Here is a 19,813-nt window from a genome sequence, read left to right as displayed (position 1 = left end):
AGCTTTGGTTGGACTGGAGGGAACGCAGCATTAATTGAAGAGATTCTACCCTTCTAATTAGAGACAGAGTAAGAGATCCATATAATCAGAAGACTCCAAGCAAGAGGGTAACATGCTTTATAACATTAACAAATTACTTTGGCTTAGATACATAACCAAAAGGAGCATGTTTTTGTTGCAGTGGGCAGTTAGCCACTCTGTGAATAAGCTGTTTTAACTGACAGAATCTAACCATGCACTGAAACATAACAAATTAGTTTGTATGTCTCTCCTACAGCATTTGCTCACTGGTTAAAAGGCATTACAATCTCACAACTTACCATTGTGTGACAAAACCTTTGTAGAGTATTTTTAATCAAACATCAGAACTTCAAAAAGTTTTAAGTAAGTCTTTATGATCTTTCTGGTAAGTTTTTACTGAATGATTTTTCTTGTAGAGAAGGTCAGAAGAAAGCTAATGCCACATTTTCTTAGCCTGATAAAGCAGCAAGGTGGTTCTTCATTTCAAGCTTTTATAGTGAGGATTCCTAAAACATTGGTTAGCTGAAGAAAATAACAAAGTTTGAAAGGGTATACCTTTGTTACAGTCCTCTGAGGTACTACATAAGATGTGAACAGACCTAACCGCTCCCTCCATTCTGATTTATTTTCATACTTCCGTTTTTTTTTGTTCTTAGGTAATACAATAGTGGTGGGTGTGACTACTTTGTCTGGCCAAGCAGACATGGCAGAGATTCTCCCAGTTTTTAGTGTCAAGAGACATAACTATGTTTTAAGGCTTTGCTTTGATGAATCACAGATTTTGGCAATTTGAGAAATGGCTTGCTGATTAACTACTTACTCTTACTACGATATGATTTGATAAACTGCACCCACAGGCAAAGTTTCAAGAAAAGTTAAGCATAGCAATTGACTATGGATGAAAGAGGATGAAAAGAATTGTAATTCCTCAAAACAGTTTTGTCTTTGAGACTGGTTCATACATCAGTCTGATTTTTGAGTTGTTTATTTAAATTAACTCAAAACTTACTTTTCTCTTCAGTTTGCTTTGAATCGTGTTATTTACATCTCTACTGACAATGATCTCAAAAATTTTGTCTGTTTCTTGGAAATGCTGGAAAACTAGCAAAACTTTTTGAATGATTTTTAAATCCACGTCTATGAATTCCATGACTATTTGTCATAAGTTATAAAACCCACATTGTTAAAAAGAATTTGTTCATGAAAATGTACATTATTAGACAACATAATAAAAATTTGTGTTACTGCTTTCACTAAACAACAGTCTTAGTTTAGACTGACTGTGTTACTGATTTAGTTTGTCTTCTAAGTTATAACCAGTAATGTTCAGAGGTTTCTTTTTCTTGTTGAGCTGGTCACAAAAGCATAAGGCAGTCAGCCTCATGTGGCTTTCTGTCTCTCTGAGATATATTGGCATCACCCAAGATTTCAATAGCAGAAAACATAGATGAAGTCACTGAGGGCAACACAGCTGATGAAAGGGCTGGAAGGAATATCCTATGAAGAGTGGGTGAGGACTTCAGGCTTGTCTAGTTCACAGAAAATGAGGCTGAGGGGCCACCTCAATGCTCTCTACAGCCTTCCTAAGGAGCGAGAGTGGAGAGCAAAAGGCTAAGCTCTTCTTCCTGGTATCCAGTGACAGGACATGTGGGAATGGTTCAAAGGTGCACCAGATGAAGTTCAGACTGGGCATTAGGAAGCATTTCTTTAATGAGAGGCTCCCTAGAGAGGTAGTTGAAGCCCCAAGACTGACTGTTGATGCTCCAAGAGGCATTTGGACAATGCCCTTGACAACATGCCTTAACTTTTGATCATCTGTGAATTGGTCAGGCAGTTGGACTAGATGATTGTTGTAGGTAACTTCCAATTGAAATATTCTATTCTATTCTATTCTATCCCTATGTAGGAGATTGAGTAACATTTGACTATTAACACCACAGGATGCAATCAACTGCTTTAGTTCAAGTATTTAAAGATCTTGTTTCTATCGGTATCAAAATTATACTTCTTGGAAGATAATGAGCAAGACCATAAATCACAGTCCTGCCAAGAAGGTATATTAATTTAATCCACGCACCTTTAAATCAGATAGTGAAGAATGGGGTCTTCCACCCTTTATGTAAATCATGATATTAATGTATGTATATATGGTCATATTGAACACATAAAGTACCATTTGCCAAACTTTATTAGGATAATATAGTAATAGGTATTAATACACTAATGAATATGTTTTTAATGTGTACCTCTAAAATTAACGTAATAACTTCATACTCTTCTTGCAGGAAAACCTAGAATATGCAGCAGTTATTTTTTTATGTTACAGCTGTTATATTTATCTCATACTAATTCCAATCCCACTATGTCCTTAATTGGAAGCTAGAAAAAAACACCAAGAAAATCCATAACCAAAGACACATATCCAGCTGTACAACATTTTGAAAAGTAAAACAGAGATTAGTTCGGAATAGTTTTGTATAACCTCGATTTTACAAGACCAAGCTAAAACAAAATTTCATTTCATAACACCAAAGTAAAGTTCTATCTTGTTTTCTAATTATCTTCACTACACATACATAAAACTTTACTTCTTCCTGCTTTCCAAATGTCTGTCAGAATTTAGGCCTACAACCAATAGCTTGATCCCAAAATGTAAGAAAAAATTACCTATGTAAAATCTAAATTGAAGTTTTGGGGAAAGGAAATATCAGCAGTTGTGGAAAAGCAACTTCTAAGACAAAAAATAAAAGCACGATTTTTATTTTTTAAACATTAATCACCAGTAATATAAATGTAAAACACTTACCCTCTTTGCTTATCTCTGCAATCGTAACCCATTCCAAGGTAACATGAAATCCACTTCCTTTTGTGTCCAATTCATCTTTTTCTACCCTAAGCAGCAGAACAGCTAGTGAATTTGTATCAGATTTTACAAACGAAACACTGTGTGCTATAATAAATGGACTCCCTAGTTCTTCATTAAACACAATCTAGAAGACAAAAATATAGAAAAAAGTCAGACAGTTAAACCTGGAAGCCCTGATCTTTCACAGGAAGCAGTGAAAGGTTTCAGTGAATATCAAATTAGTAGCAGTTTGCCTCCCACAAACTTCTCTGCCAATATGAATCCATGAATGTCACACATTTCTGGCTCCTCCTTCTGTGACTGCCAAAATACTATTTTCAAATGTTTTTAGTTATTATTGTTTATATCATACAATCATTATAAGGGTCTATTAAGCAAAGCACAAAGATCTCCAAACCCGTCTGCATCATGGTTGTTTACTACCACATATGTGGAGGTACAACTGATCCATATGGATCCTGAGCACAACAGGATCCATAAACACTGTCTATCAACTGAGGAAACAGTCTCATGCTCAAGATGAAAATAGAGGTATTTGCCCAAGGCCCTCACTGCTTCTCTAGACACCCCAACATTCTGAAAATCTTTGTAGACCTTGACATGTGCAAATATGAAGATAAAAAGGTCCAGTGCATCACTGGATCTGCTTAATTATCAAAAATAAGGGGAGGAGGAGTCTCTTTATTTGGCTACTACCTTTTGCAAAGAGATTCCATTCTCCTTATTTATGAAGTACTATGAAGGAGAGTAAAAAAGAAAAACCTACAATGAAATTAAGAAGCTGGGGTTAGAATTCTTTTAATTTTTATTTATATATACAGATAGGAAAAGGCCATCCAATATCTGATAGGCCAAGTAGATAAGTATTACTGCCATACTGAAAGGCTAATAAGCATCACTGTGAACATGAAATAATTAAATACAGAAGGACTCCACATTTTGTAGCACAAGATATTTAGCATTTGGTATAACAGGAAGTTTTAATTCTAGAAACTGTGTATTTCAGCTTTTCTCAAAAAAAGTTTCCATTCAGAAAAACCACTGGGTGCTCTACATACCCAGGAAATCAATTTAAACGATGACAGAACCTCAACATATAAAGTTCATGTTTTTGTTACACTGGCAACTCCAATGTAACTTGTAACTCCAGCGTATCAGCATTCTCATACAGAACAGAATAAAAACCAGTTGGTATTTATTACCAAGCATCCAAAGAACAAAAAAAAAAAGTGTAGGGAAAGGAGCTAATCCATCATCCTGAACTCTTCCACTTCACTATATACACCTATATTTCTGCCAATGGAAGAACATCCTTGATTACTTAGGAATCTTCCCCCTAGTTAAGAAAATAGATGCAAAGTGCAGGCACATCATAACAGATTCAACTTTCATGAAAAAAGAGGAGTGCACCACTGAACAGGAGACTCACAGTTTCAGGTAGGAATGTAACTTACTTATATTTGTTGTATCCAAGGAGAATAACTAATACCATTATTAATGTAGAGATTACTTTGATATGGATACAAAAAAAAAATGCTACTTATCAAGACTCCTTAAAAGAATTAATTATGTAAATAATTTAATCATAAGAAACATAAAATTCAGCATAAGAAACATACAATCAACAATTTTCAATAAAAATTTTAAGCACCAATTATTTTCCAGAGTTAAGTACACATTATGAAGAATGAGCCCTATGAGAGAGGTAGAAATAATATTGCTTAAACACTATACCTACTTTTAAAGTAACCCTCAGGGTTACTTATCAAAGCTTCTAATAGGCACTTTTGTTCAAGTTTTATTTTAGTCTTTGTGGATGTATTTTTAAAATGGGGCAAATTAAATGGTGAGTATTTCAAGCACAGTTACATCCACTGAGAAAAACATCATGCAGACCAGAAATCTTGTAACTTAAAAATTAACATAGTTTTTAGCTTGGTTGAGAATAATTTCAAACTTAAAAAAAAATATATTATTCCACAGGCCAATGGAAAGACTAAACAATAAGAGGTGAAAAGTGTGAGGAGAATCCCAGACAGACACATATGAATGGAGAAAGGAAAGGAGAAATGTTTTTCAGAAAAAGTTTAGCTAGATAAGCACCTAACCACCTTTCAGAAACACTCCTTTTTACTTAGATTCCTCTTCAGTCAAAAGGCTCTTCCCTTTCAAAAACTTGAATTTCAGGCATTTTGTTTATGAAGAAATCATTTAGTAATTTAGAACATATTTCTGTATCAGTGTTACAGAGTTATGATTTAAAGCTTAATTCTTCACACATTACATACATGCAATTCTCATAAGAAATGTGACAATAAGAATTACTTGGTAGACATACAACTCCTAAATATGTTATTGCAGGACTCACCTCCCACTTTTCAGATGCACTGTTTCCACGTTTGCCTGATTTAATTAAATACAGTCTTCCTGTACCATCAGAAAGGGTCACCTGTGTGGGGGATGAGAAGTGTATCGAGGCACAAAGGCGATTATCACACGCAGTCAAGTCTGAAGGCAGCCTGAAAACTTCTCTTGGTTTTTGTAGAGCAGTGTCCTATAAACAAACAGTCATGAACTAAGAGTCGGTGAGGTATTTATTAGTTTCAGTTAATATTACAGACAAACTAAGAATACCAAATCTCAGCAGCAATGTACCAGCTTCTTTGTGCCATTAAGCATTTTTGGAAAGAAGTAGCTAGCAAGGGCAATTCCCACATATGTGGAAAAGGTGGTGGAATTTCAATAAATTGGTTTCTGTGAGCGTTCCCTAATTGATAATTCAGCACTCTTTTTTTTTTTCTTTCTATTTTACAGCATTAATTATATTTTGCATTAAATCAAGGCTTTTCATTTCTTTTCCCCTAGCATTCCCATATAATTAATCACTTACCTCATATAATTCTAGTTGCAGTAAAAACATGGAGACTTAAAAATAAATTAACTTGGGGAAGAGAGGTTGGAAAGCAGCCCAGTGGAAAAAGACATGGGGGTGCTGGTCTACAGCTGCTGAACATAAGCCAGCAGCGTGCTCAGGTGGCCCAAAAGGCCGATGACATCCTGACCTGTATCAGAAATAGTGTGGCCAGTAGGACCAGGGCAGTGATTGTCTCCCTACACTGAGCACAGGCGAGGCTGCATCTCAAATCCTGTGTTCAGTTTTGGGCCCCTCACTACAAGAAATAAGCCTGAGGTGCTGGACCACATCCAGCAAAGAACAGAGCTGGTAAAGGTTCTGGAGCACAAGTCTTATGAGGAGCAGCTGAAGGAGGTGGGGGTGTTTAGTCTGGAGAAAAGGGGGCTTATTGGTCTCTACAACTACCTGAAAGGATGCTGTAGACAGGTGCGGGTCTGTCTTTTCTCCCAAGTAATAAGTGACAGGACAAGAGGTAGTGGCCTCAAGCTGCACCAGCAGAGGTTTAGATTGAGTATTAGGAAAAACTTCCCCACCAAAAGGGTTGTCAAGCATTGGAAAGGCTGCCGAGGGAAGTTCGTGGAGTCACCATCCCTGGAGGTATTTAAAAGACACGTGGACGTGGCATTTAGGAACATGCTTTAGTGGTGGAGTTGGCAGTGCTTGGTGATTCGTTGGACTCTATACTAAAGGTGTTTTTCAACCCAAACAATTTTATGATTCTACTGCCCATCAGGATAACTTTATTTAGCATTCTCTTGCAGTGGCACACTGCAATCTTTCTTAAGCAAAACTACAGATAGTTTTTGAGCATGAATAAACAGACACTACAGTGAACAAATTGCTCAGATGATATGATTCTCCAGTGAACAATAAAGACATGCAGATTTTTAAAAAATTATACATACCACTGTATTTAAAAAAAAAAAAACAACAAAACCCAGTATTTCCTTCTGTATTATCTTTACACAAAACCTGATTCAATAATAGTGCAAAATGAATGCTAGATAACCAACTTCATCTTTATTTCCAGTAATTGTTCTCAGAAGTCCTGCTTTAGTCTTGTGATGTGTTCTTAATTTCCTGCTAATTCTAACAGAAAAATGGCTTTCCTGCTGAAAATTGGATTTCCAACTATTTTCATTAAGTACAGCAGTATGTCTTACGGGGTATCTTTTAGGGATTATTCTTTATCTTGTGCCTTCACTCTCACATACAGCTCCTTCTCTGCTGAGTAAGGCTTTGTAACTCTGCTCCTTATTTGGTTCAAGGAATGCCAGCAATGCCTTCTTAGGACTAAGATTTACCTACTTTTTTCGTGTTGAAGTAATCTCTGAATACCCAAGAGGCTTGTTGAGGAAAAAAACCTGACAAAATCTTTATGATTTGAAAAGAACTTGGCATCACACTTTAAAAAAAACAGTCAGGACATCCTTAATCAGCAATACAGCTGGAGCTGCTACTCATGATGTTGATCAGGCTGCAGTATTAAGAGCACAAATAAAATATTCTCACAGAAAAATATAAGAAGCAAACTGAAGATTCAGTAAGATCACAGTCACATCTCTACAATCTTTCAAATAAATGAAATAGAACTTAATTGCTTGAAGTTTTTCAACTGAACTAATCAGCCGTTAAATAAAATGGGCTGGCAGTCTGTCACAAGTGGGGTCCCTCAAGGATTGATACCAGGTCCCACACTGTTGAACATCCTCATAAATTATCTGGATGATGGGATTGAAAGCATCCTCACCACATTTGCTGATGATGCAAAACCAGGTGGTGACACAGACATAAGGGAGAGCCATCTGGCACAGAGAGCCAGTCAGCCTGGAGGAGTGGGATAGCAAGAACATTGCAAAGATAAGCAAAGACAAGTGCAAGGTCCTGCACCTGGATTGGAACAACTAAAGAGCCCAGTACAGGCCAGGATCTGTGTGGGTACACCAGGAGAAGCTTCATCTAGACATAAGGGAATTTTTTTAGAACAAGAACAATCTGTGACTGGAATAACCTCATCAGGGACATGGTAGAATCTCTCTCACTGGAGGTTTTCAAGATGTACCTGGACAGGGTGCTAGATAATCTCATCTAGGTTCCTTTTGCCATGAAATCTATGATCTTTTGAGATCCCTTCCAATCTGGGTTGTTCTATAATTCTAAAATAAACTCCACACCATATTTAGCACCTTGTCCCTTTCACTGATTCATAGACTTCAGGATCTGATTTGAAGACGTCAAATAGGTCTTCCAGTGATAAGAAAACAAAGGAATTCTTGTTGTGTCTTTTCTATATCTTAGAAGAACATTTCTCACTAAGTTATAGTCCTTTCCCCTCATGTCATAGTCAGTTTTTTATATATATATATGCATATGTATCATAAATGAAACAAAATTAGATGCAATGGGTTTCATACATCTTCAACTCTGGAGAAAAAAACAACTGCCTGATTGGCCTTTAAAGATCAATATTTCCCTTTATAAATCCAATTTATCTTTTTAATCCAACAACAAATAGACTATGTTGAGAACATAACTAGTGGTCATAGAGCTAAACTATTTTCTGTTTTATTTCACTAGGCTCATTTCCAGTCAGCTAATCTACAACTATTTTTGAAGCTCCATAAATCAGAAACCTCTGTTTAAAAAGGAAATCCTTCCCTTGTTACTAAAATCTGCATTAGTGTCACAAAAAATGTATTTAAGTAGAAATATATTTGTAAAAACAAAAAAACAGAATTTGAAAAATATTACAGGGACAGTTTTGAAGACATTTACAAGTATGCAAAAGGAAGCACAAACAGAAGAATATTTTTGTATTGAAAACCTAGGAGGGAAATGAGTAATTACTTTTGCCACACAAAATATGTCTTAGTCTCAGGCTCATCCTTAATTTAATAAGGCATGAGACTAAGAAGTAGCAGTGAAAACATAACAAGCTAAATTCAGCTGCAAATTGGCTAATCATCTTCTGTCTCTCTATTTTCTCTCAAACTATCAGTAGCTTGGGGGGGGAATAATCTGTATTCATATCTACTTCTTGCAAAAGAAACTCACTTATTCTGCTCTGTGAAATAAGCAGTGAAAAATACACATACAAATCACCATCTCTAAAAGAGTACTTTGCACTTGGGCATGTGCATAGATACAGAAAGAGCACACTTGTGAATGCAAAGCACGCCATGGTCTCATTTGCTGAGAATCCAGCATTCGAGGGGATTTCAAATCCTTCATGCTTTCCAGATGTTAGTAACATCAGATGTGCATTTAACACATGTTCAAAGGTAAGCAGGAGATATTGGATTTGGGTAAGTACCATTTTAATAAGCAACAGGAAAAAAAGACCAGATAACAAGCAGATAGCCTGCTTGCCTTTTGGGCCTACTTGAATTCATATTAGAGATTACTGTGTGCTACATAAAGGTTATGAAACCTGAAATGGAAAATATGCAAATTTGATTTTTAATTATTGGAAGCATTCAGGGTCTGTTTGTAGATTCAGTTGTATCATTACACCCCTTGAACTATTCTAATGATTTTAACACATTCAGTAGGGGAGAATGAAAGAATTAAAATGAAAAAAAAAGCAAATAGACCAAACCTGCAACCCAAAAAAAAAAAATCACACAAACACTAGATATCAAGAATTTGGCTTACTCATATTTTACTTAATTTTTAGATTTCACTGAAAGGAGTCTTTTCTACAATGAAGTTGTTCCACGGTAACTAGCAATGACTACTGAGCCTAGGAAAAAAAAGTCAAAATCCCATGTATCTTATCATGAAAATAAGAAGCAGCATTCCTCTTAACAGTGATTTACAGGGCTATATTATATAACGTTACAGAAGACCACATGTTTGTTAGCCTTCAAGTGAATCTTAACAGTAAGCTTCAAAGAGTTTTGGATGCAATTAGAAAAAGAATTATCTACTACTTTGTCTTCAAAGCTCACATCAGATTTATCAGCACTGAGTGGGAATTTCAGAACTCAATAGATCTGAAAAAATGAAAAATTATCTTCATTACAAAGCCTTTCTCTCAATAGGCAAGAAAGGAAATGCTCTTATTCACAACCTTTTTGTACAATAATTTAAACCTAGGCATTTATTAGAACAGTTTTTAATCTCATTCTGATGATGAAAAGGATGGTCTTCCTTGAAGCTGAAACAAAACCTGCCCTCAAAACCCTTCTGTGTCAGATTTGCTTTGTAACTCACTGTTTCTTTGTTTACCAGCTTGTTAACTGGTGTTAATAATAATTCCCTGCTTCAGAAGTATGAGGGGATAGAGATGTTCTATGGTCATGTATTTTACCAGCAAGAACTGGCTAAAACAACTTCTGCAATTTTAGCAGAAGTCAGGTTTACTCACTGTAATTAGGTTTAAATGGTAGCAACACAGTTTCTTTGAGAAAAAATCTAGGTACAGCTTCTTGTCAGACTCAGTTTTTCATCTCTCTTCAATTCCTACAAAGATTCTTCCTTTGTTTAACTACTTTTCACTCCCCAGTCTCTCTCTTACATTTTGCACTGGTCTTTAATTGTCACTTTGCCCACCTCTATACTGCTTGACAGTGCACTCTGCTTCCTTTTGGCCTCTGTTGTTCCATTCATCTATTCCAGATTTCATCTGGGTGCCTTCGCTATTACAACTACCCCTTTGCTTTAAACAGTTCATTTGCCTCACCTGCCTATGACACTAATCCTGATTTTGAGCCTTTGAAGAAGCCCAGGTTTCAAGTTTGTGTAGAAATTCTGAGCAAATGGTTCCTCCACAGGCAAAGTCAGGCAGGCCAAGCCAGGCTATGCAGGTACAAGAGGTAAAACATAAGACACAGGCTTAAAAAGTCCCTCTACTGTTCCTGACTGCCCCATGTCAGGTCCCATTTAAGTAAGCATGTCTTACCTTCATAATTAAGTGGCGACATTTTACTTAGTTTCTTTGGCATGCCTGTAAGACTTAATTTTTTTAAGTTGCATTAAGAAATTGTATTGTTCCAAAGACACAAAAAGTTTGTCATGCTGTCCTGGTTTTGGCTGGGATAGAGGTAGTTTTCATACTAATGCTTTGTTCTGGATCTAGTATGAGAATAATGTTGATAACACACTCATGTTTCGGCTGTTGCTAAGCAGTGCTTTTCCCGAGTCAAAGACTTTTCAGTTTCCCATGCTCTGCCCATGAGGAGGTACACAAGAAACAGAGACAACATGGCCAAGACAGCTGACCCCAACTGACCAAAGGGATATTCCCTACCATATGGCATAATGCTCAGCATATAAACCCAGGGGGACTGTCCAGCAGGGACCAATTACTGCTCAGGGATGGGCTGGGCATTGGTCAGCAGGTGGGGAGCAACTGTACTGTTCATCACTTGTTTTTCCTTGAGGTTTATTTCTCTCATTTTGCTACCATCCTTTTCATTATTATTTTTGTTGTTATTATTATTATTAAATTTTACTTTATCTAAATTGCTAAACTGTTCTTATCTCAACCCACGGATTTCACCTTTCTTCTGGTTCTCCTTCCCATCCTACTGGGGATGGAAGAGGGGGAGTAAGCAAGCAGCTTCATGGTGCTTAGTTTTCAGCTGGGGTTAAAGCATGATACTTAGTGTACAAACACGTGATATTGCATAAAGGATTTAAAATGAAAATGAATTTTCCAAGGAAAAGACAGGGAATGAGAAAAGACAAAATATACCAAAAAAGAAAGGAAAAATAAAAAATATAAGTCATATGGCAATTCCCACAAAATAGCAATAACAAATACAAAACTTTATATGAAAAATCAAAATACCTAGGCATTTGACACATCTCTCTAACTGTGAAAAAATGTCCACACCCTGCACTCTGAATAACAAAGAGATAAGTATTTAAAACCCTGAAACAGAACACTAAAAGATTTTGTTATTCTTTACTTTATCTGCTTTCTTATTCTGACTTATTTTAAACAGAATTCCCACATTGTGTCTGGTGCCACTAACAGTTGTTCTGAATTGAAGCTAACTGAAAGTTATGGAAACAGTATTCCACAGCTAATTCTTCTTGGAATTCAAAAAGATGACAAAAAGATGATTCAAAAAATATAGACATCACTTAGGGTTTTAATTAAGCATGAAAAGAGTTCCTGGCACAATTATTTGAAAAAAAAAAGAAACAAAGTTGTCTTTGCAAGAGGAGCTTAAGGTCAAGAAACCAAATCCAAGTGTTTAACTGCTGGAGGAGAAAACTTTGAGTATTTTCCAGCTATATTCAAGTACTACAAACATCAAGCAAACAAAGTTGAGTCAGATGCAAAAAAATGTCCAGTCAAAAAAACCCAGCTCAGTAATCCTGTCACTACTCTACCCATTGGGTCTTTAAAGCAAAGTATCAATCAATGCTTCTTATTGAATGAAAGAAGTCCAACAGCTGTAACAGCAGAATGTTGAAGCTATTATACAGCATTTCCAGCCAACTTAGGGTAACAACTTCCTCAAGCTGGTATAAAAAAACCCCACCTGAATACTCATCAACCAACACTGAAAAACTGCTCATGTTGATCACTTTTTTCAATGATGTGTGATTTTGAGCAAGCGGCAAGGTATTATAAACACTTTTTGCCTTCACAGATGACATCTTTCTAAACACCTAAGTTGCAAGGATAATTCATGCTTTATGGATAACCAACACACTGTTATATTAGAATCAAAGTTGCAACAAAAATAAGAAATAAAACTGGAAATAATGTGTTATCCTATGTGTTCTTTCACTCTGGATTTAGGATGAACTTCTTAGTCTGTTCAATCTTCTGTTTTAACGAAGACTGAAATTAATTTTAATTGTAAGCTATACTTGGCCAAAACCAATCTTACTTGTAATATACATTTGACTAATATATGACCAGGTACATTTGTAATGCGACACCTTGTTGATGTTTCTGAACACATATTCCTTTTTATACATATGCAAACATGTTTCCTTTGCAAAACAGCACTGTACTGTGTATTAGGACACAAGATAGTGCCTATTTATTTCACAGTTTAATCAGTTTTATTTCCCAGTTCAGGTGGAACTGAAACTTGTGACAAGTGCCATTATCTTGAAATTGGTTCTGAGGAAGAATATTTCTTATGTCAATTTACTGCCTGTTGCAAAATCCTTTATCTGCTAAGAAATAAATTTACACACACAGCGCCCTCCTAATAAAAGAATGTAGAGGGTGTCTGTGTTGTGCAGGCAGGGGGGGCCTGCAGAGGTGACCTCAGTGGGGAGGGGCCAGGGCTGTCCCATGCCACATACAGGCACTTCCAACTGGCTCCACGGTAGTCACCATCAGGCACAGTTGAGCCTGTCAGCCAAGAGGGTGGGGGGGACCAGAGGTTTGCCTGCAGCTGTCCCCCTGCAGCCCACAGAAAACAAAAGTGAGGCAGATATTCACAAACCTTTGTGTCTTATTTTCTCCCCATCTTGTTGAACATGGGGAGTGAGAGATTGTCAGGGCGGATACCCAGCAGCAAGCCAAGGTTAACCAACCTCAAGGATAAAACACAAAAAATGAGATTGTGACAAGACACCGTTCACAGAAGGCTTTCCCTGGCAAGTTCCTTTCTTTTAGATGTTCCTGCTAGGAATCCAGATGAGTTCAAAAGATTTGGAAGAAGTCCTAGAAGATTATTTTGCCTCAGTAAGAGTCTGCCAAAGGCCCCAACTGCTTCTATATTCTATGAAAAGCAAAGGAACTTTTCAAATTCAATGATTTAAAAAAAAAGTTTATTCTTACCAGAGTCACTGACAGATTCATAATCCTTCCAAACTGATCAACATAGTAGACATTATCCTGGTACCAGGAATCAAGGTGAAGATAATTATACATGCCAAAAGCACGCATGTGGTCAAGGGTATATTGATCATCATGAAGTTGCACTTCTGCTACAGCTGGAGGGAAAAGAAAAAGACTATTTTAACAATTACTTATTTACAAATTAATAATTTAAAATTCAAACTAATAATTTAAAAATAATGATTCCATTTTCATTCCATAGGTCTGCTTTATTTAAAAAAAAAAACACATTACGTATACATAGTTTAAAATTTCACCATAAAGTTGGAAAGAAAGTCATCCACCCTGAAGGCCACTGCAGTCATTGGCTTTGATCGTGCAACAACTCCTCCCATTTACAGTGGTCTGTTGTGGTGGCTTCACCCTGGTTGGATGCCAGGTGCCCTCTGAAGCCATTCTGTCATTTCCCTCCTCAGCTGGACAGGGGAAAGGAAAATATAACATAAGGTTCATGGGTGAAGATGAACACAGGAAGGGATCACTCACCTATTACTGTCACAGGCAAAACATACTCAACCTGGGGAAATTAGTTTAATTTACTGCCAATCAGAGCAGGGTAATGAGAAATAAAACCAAATCTTAAAATATATTCCCCCCTCTCCTCTTCCCTGGCTCAATTTCACTCCCATTGGTCTCTCCCTCCTCTCCTCCAGTGGCACAGGGAGACAGGGAATGGAGGTTGTGGTCAGTTCATCACACTTCTCTGCTTCTCCTTCCTCCCCATTTTCTTCCCCTGCTCCAGCACAGAGCCCCTCCCACAGGAGACAGTCCTTCACAAGCTTCTCTAATGTGAGTCCTTCCCACAGGCTGCAGTTCTTCACAAACTGCTTCAGAGTGGGTCCCTTCCACAGGACCCTCAGGAACAGACTGCACCAGCGTGGGTGCCCCACAGGGTCACAGGTCCTGCCAGCAAACCTGTCCCAGCATGGGTTCTTCTCCCCCTGAGTTCACAGGTCCTGCCAGGAGCCTGCTCCAGCACGGACTTTCCATGGCATCGCAGCCTCCTTTGGGTGCATCCACCTGCTCCAGCATGGGGTTCTCCACAGGCTGCAGATGCATCTCTGTTCCACTATGGACCCTCATGGGCTGCAGGGACAGCCTCACCATGGTCTGCACCACAGGCTGCAAAGGGATCTCTGCTCTGGCACCTGGAGTGCCTCCTCCCCACTCCTTCCTCACTGACCTTGGGATGTGCAGAATTGTTTCTCTCACAGTCTCATTCCTCTCTCTGGTTGTGGTTGTTCTTGTACAGCAATTTTTACCCTTCTCAAATACATTATGCCAGAGGTGCTACCACCATGGCTGATGGGCTCATCCTTGGCCAGCAGTGGGTCCATCCTGGAGCTGGCATTGGCTGTGCTGGACATGTGGGAGCTTCCAGCAGTTTCTCACAGAAGCCACCCCTTGTAGCCCCCCTGTTACCAAAACCTTGCCACGCAAACCCAATACACCTATCCTGTCTCTTACCAGCATGTGTTGAATTACAGTTTATCAATAACCCTCACAAGATGAAACACATATGCAACAACAATGTAAAACCAACTTCTAAGTTTGTACATGGTTTGTACAGTAAGGGAAAAAAAATTCTGCTCTACAGTAACTCCAGAAAATAGCAAGCAAAAGAAATACAACTACATATAACTACCTGGCTTTCATAGTCTTAATTTCTGAACGAAGATATGAACATTTGCAAGGCAAAAGATTAAAACAGTACAAATCAGTATTAATTCACAGTAATTAAAAAAAATAACAACCAAAAAAAAATATCAAAGCCAAAAACCCCCTGTGTCCCTAGTACACCCACTGAGGCTGAAATCTTCAGGAATGTTCAACATAACATCAAAATTTCAGGCTAAGTTTTTCTAATTGAAAGAGGTTGCAAAGAATGGCTGTTCACTAGAACAGTACCTTCTTAAGGCAGGAAGTATGCCACCTACAGTCATCCACCTGAGCAAGATTTTTCCAAACAGAAAACCTCTACTCAACTAACAGTAATCAAAACTAGGTTATCTTTCAAAGACTAATCAGGTTTTTATTTAAATTATCTGCAGCTCTTTTTTTCCTATTTCCTATCTATGCAGAGATCAAGCAGCTGTAGTCCCAACATCTTAAAATACATTAGCAGAGGTCTAGTCCGTCCTTCTGCAAATAACAGATAGACCAGAACTCCATTTCACTCTCCACTAGTTATCCCAGGATCCTTAGCTTTCCTGCAGAAAACTTATCTTGAACTTCACACAACAAGCAAAACTTCACACAACAACAACAAGCAAAATCCTTTAGAAAGTTATAAGTAAACTCTCTCAGTCCATGATGATTAGCACTCAAGCCCAGAGAATGGGGAAAGCACCGCAAGGGTAATTCCTTTCATAGCAACAGTTCACAGTTATTTTAGTTCCTAATCATCCAACTTCTATTTTCTTCTCTTTTCTGCTGAAAAACAGAGCAAGGAAATATTTCCAGCATTTCACTTCCATTTCACCCCATAAGAGGGACCACTCACAACCCTGTGCAGCAGCGCTCAGATTTCTTAGACTCTTCTATAGCACCCACTTAAAACCTACTGAAGCAGAAGTAGTTTACTCTGCTCTGTCAGAACACCAATTACTGCAAAGAGCTGTTCATTTGGCAGTGCCACGGCACAGCTATCACAAACCCAACGATCAGACAGTCACTAGACGGCTCAGAACTGACACCATTAGAGAAACTGGCTATTAACATAAAAGTGGTTTTAGGAAACTATGCAAGATTATACTGCCTGATTAATAAAAAATCCAGTCATACTATACAAAATGCTTTCAAAATGACAGTATAATTAGTAATTAGTCTCCTAATCACTGTTGATATTTGCAAACCAGCAGTATTAATTCCACTCAGCTCAAATCATTATTCATATTCACCACACAGGAGGGATTTCCGTACTTTTGCAATTAATAAATTACTGTTCCACAAGCTATGGCCCTTCAAAACAAGCTAGGATATCAACAAAGGAGTGAGAAGAAAATACACCTGTCATAATGGCAAAGACTGCTTTCTATTTTAACTAATTAGAATATTTTACAGTAAATTACACTGTAAAAAAACTTAGAAGAATATATTGTGAAAGTGCATTTTAAAGCTGTTTATATAATCAAGCTTTATCATAAGATATTTTTCCCAACAGGACAAGAAATGACAAGATATGAATATTCTGTAAACAATTAAAGACCAAAAGAAATATAATGCAGGATAATTATTTTCAGTGAAATCAAGCACATCATCTACTTCATGCATAGCTACATTAACTGACCTTCTGAAATTAGAATACACATGCATAAACACAAAGATTTTTAGCATAAAAATCCTAAAATTGTAAGGCTTCCTTTCACCACTTCTCCCTCCCCACTTCCCTAGATATGTTGCTTCTGTCAGAACTGCAACTAAAACACATACAAATAGTAAAAACAGTCCAAATTAGATGAATGTATAACTTTTCACAAAAATTATGGGAACAATATACTAGTGATTAGCTGATTGTAATGTGATGAACTTTATAAAAGCTGGAAGAACCTGAATAAATTCTCTGTCCTTGAGTTTTCCAGCCTGTAGTCCTAATAAGCCCTGAATAATAAGGGGGGTCAGGAACAGGAGATCCAAATCCCCTGTATTATTGCAATATGTAATTAATTCCACATAAACAGAAGTCAGAGACTATACAATTTGTAGGCAATTTTAAACCAGGAAATCAATCAAAGGTATACCGTCCTGTCATGAAACATTTCAAATGAGGTTATCAACTGCTTTCAGAATGTATCACACATATATGTTCCATATATGTCAAGATGAAGCAATTAAAGAACCTATTCCATCCTCCATTAATTGAAACCCATATTGTGATCAAGTGAAATCTGTGCACAGCTGCCATCTGCTATCACATACCATGTGCTCAGATAGTTTATGGGAGATTCTACACTAGGATGAAGTTCATTCCTTCCTTTTTACAGCCTTCAAGGAAGGTTTCTTGATGGTCCTTGGAAAAAAGAAGAGAAAACCAACAGAGCTGAGTGAAAAAAAAGTAAAGGACAAAAGAAAGAAGAAATGAAGACTTTTACTGAAGTAAATTCAGAGAAAGATAAGTTAATATAAATGGAAAAGAAGAAATATTTCAATCAGATCATCACCTTATTCAGTCTCACAGTTACACAGTTTTGCAGGTTTTTATTTGGTTTTCAGTCAGGATTTTTTACTGTTTTGTTGTTGCTTCATTTGGGGGGACGGTTGTTTGTTTTGTTTTAGGGTTTTTGTTTGGGTTTTTGGGGTGGGAGTTTTTTGTTGTGTATTTGCTTTTTAAGAGTCAGACTAATTAATTCACTAGCTTCAGCTGTTTGGGTTCAATTAAGAAGCAGCAGTCAAAGGCAGCTATTCAACAGAATGACACATGGCCTCTTTCAAATTTCTGATAAATTTGTCAGAAATTTGTCAGAAATAACTAATAACTGCACTGCTAAAACCCAGAAACATTGATTCATACTGTGTCACACCAAATTAAATCTCAGCTTTCAATATTATTTCCTAACAACCCTAGTTTGGTGGGATATTTTGGACCAGTACAAAGAAAAACACAATTTGAGAAAAGTAGCATGGTTATCTCCAGTTCCATGCTTTAAAAAGTCATTTGACTCAAAATAGTTCAAAGATAATTAAGCAAAGATTTTCACTCAAAATGCCTTTACTTAAAAGCAAAAGCACTAAATGCAAAACAATTCAAAACAATCAACAGAAGCAGTAACATATCCCTAACCTAACTGCTATAATAAAGTCCCTAACTGGATATTATAATCATTATTGCTCTGCACTGCAAAAAAAAAAAAAAAAAAAAAATCTCTGAATGAAGAACGCTATCAACAAACTTATACTTTAAATGAATAGAGAAGTCTTACATTTGCCATCAGACACATCCCCACCACAGGCCCTCCATTTTTAGATGTTTTACTGAATACACCAAAGCAACTTTACAATACAGCCAAAGATGCAAAGTAATTATATCAGCATATTTTGTGGCATCAAATATATGCTTGCATGTCATGCCTTGTTTTGCAATGCCACCCAGTGGAAGCAATCTTGTATTTCATACACACTGATCTACTGGTAGAAAAGATATTTTCTAGTATCAGCATTCAAAGATCCTTCTAACCCTGCATTAATGCTTTCTTTTTTGTCCTGGTTAGAACAGCTGGGACCGATTCATCACTGAATGGGTATAGCCCAAACTGTGTATTCTATAGCCCTCCATGCCATTTCCCAGAAACTGTTGTCAGTAGAGGCCTGCGAGGGGGGGGGGGGGGGAATGTTCCTGAGCACCCTCATATCCTTTTATGGAATGAGCACCCTCATACCCTTTTATGGAACTCCCTGCTCTGAGGGAAGGACTAAACACCCTTTTATGGAATTCCCCGCTCGGAGGGGAGGACTGAACATTCCCACCTGAACTGGAGAGTATATAAACCTGGAGTTTCGGAACCTTTGGGACCACTCGTGGGATCCAGAGGAGGACTGCAGCTCATCGCTCTCAACTACAGCTCATCGCTCTCAACCAGACTGCAGTTCACCACCACCCTCGGCCGGACTACAATCACCACTTTTGGCTGGACTGCAGCAGCTCTCCCACCAGCAGGTTTTTCCCCTCTCCCTTTGCTTTGGACTCAAGGGGGGGCCCAGGTAGCACCGCTTTGTTTGTACCCCGGGGTGCTGGGTCGTACATTTGGGCTTTGTGGGTTAGTGCCTGTTGCTTGTCTGTGTGGTCATACTTATTGTATTATTTTATTAAATTGTTATTCTGACTTGTAATCTCTCTTTGAGTTGACTCGGTTTCCTCTGCTGGTTAACTTTCAAACCAGAACATTTTTTAATTTAAAAAAATTCTTTTCATTGTTAATGGCAGTGTCATCTCATTGCTGTTGTTGAATAAAAGTACAAGGCTTGTTTAATCTACTGCAATAAGTATGTTAATAGAAAAAAACAAAAAAACCCTGTTTAATGAACACGTAGCTTGCTGAAAACAAGCACGGGCTGATGGACACCATGTAACAAATTGGTTTTGCCTGATGAAGTTATTTACACAGGTATAAATTCAACAAGATCCAAAAACTAGCAAGGCATTTGTTAAAGTAGCACTATAGCAATGCCTCGATTTAAAAGCTGACTTGTGCCAGCT

The 19,813-nt window shown here is 37.5% G+C and overlaps 1 protein-coding gene across 3 annotated transcripts in view; it reads right to left on the bottom strand.

Annotated features, from left to right (window-relative positions):
* Positions 1–19,813, bottom strand: part of NUDCD1 (NudC domain containing 1) — a 36,306-nt gene that overhangs the window by 12,841 nt on the left and 3,652 nt on the right. Inside the window, exons 2-5 of one of the 3 annotated variants that reach the window (XM_032697731.1) lie at positions 17,539–17,629; positions 13,561–13,715; positions 5,256–5,441; positions 2,828–3,011 (exon numbers count right to left, since the gene is read on the bottom strand). In XM_032697731.1, coding sequence (XP_032553622.1) covers positions 2,828–3,011; positions 5,256–5,441; positions 13,561–13,668 — 478 coding nt within the window. In that variant the 5' untranslated portion in view covers positions 13,669–13,715; positions 17,539–17,629. Of the gene's footprint in view, positions 1–2,827; positions 3,012–5,255; positions 5,442–9,578; positions 9,797–13,560; positions 13,716–17,538; positions 17,630–19,813 lie in introns of those variants that run through there. The other 2 variants (XM_032697739.1, XM_032697722.1) reach the window with 2 other exon arrangements.

The sequence above is a fragment of the Chiroxiphia lanceolata genome, chromosome 1 (genome assembly GCF_009829145.1).
Source record: "Chiroxiphia lanceolata isolate bChiLan1 chromosome 1, bChiLan1.pri, whole genome shotgun sequence".
NCBI lineage: Eukaryota > Metazoa > Chordata > Aves > Passeriformes > Pipridae > Chiroxiphia > Chiroxiphia lanceolata.
Note: the sequence above shows the minus strand (reverse complement) of the source record. Positions and strands in the feature narration are given on the sequence as shown.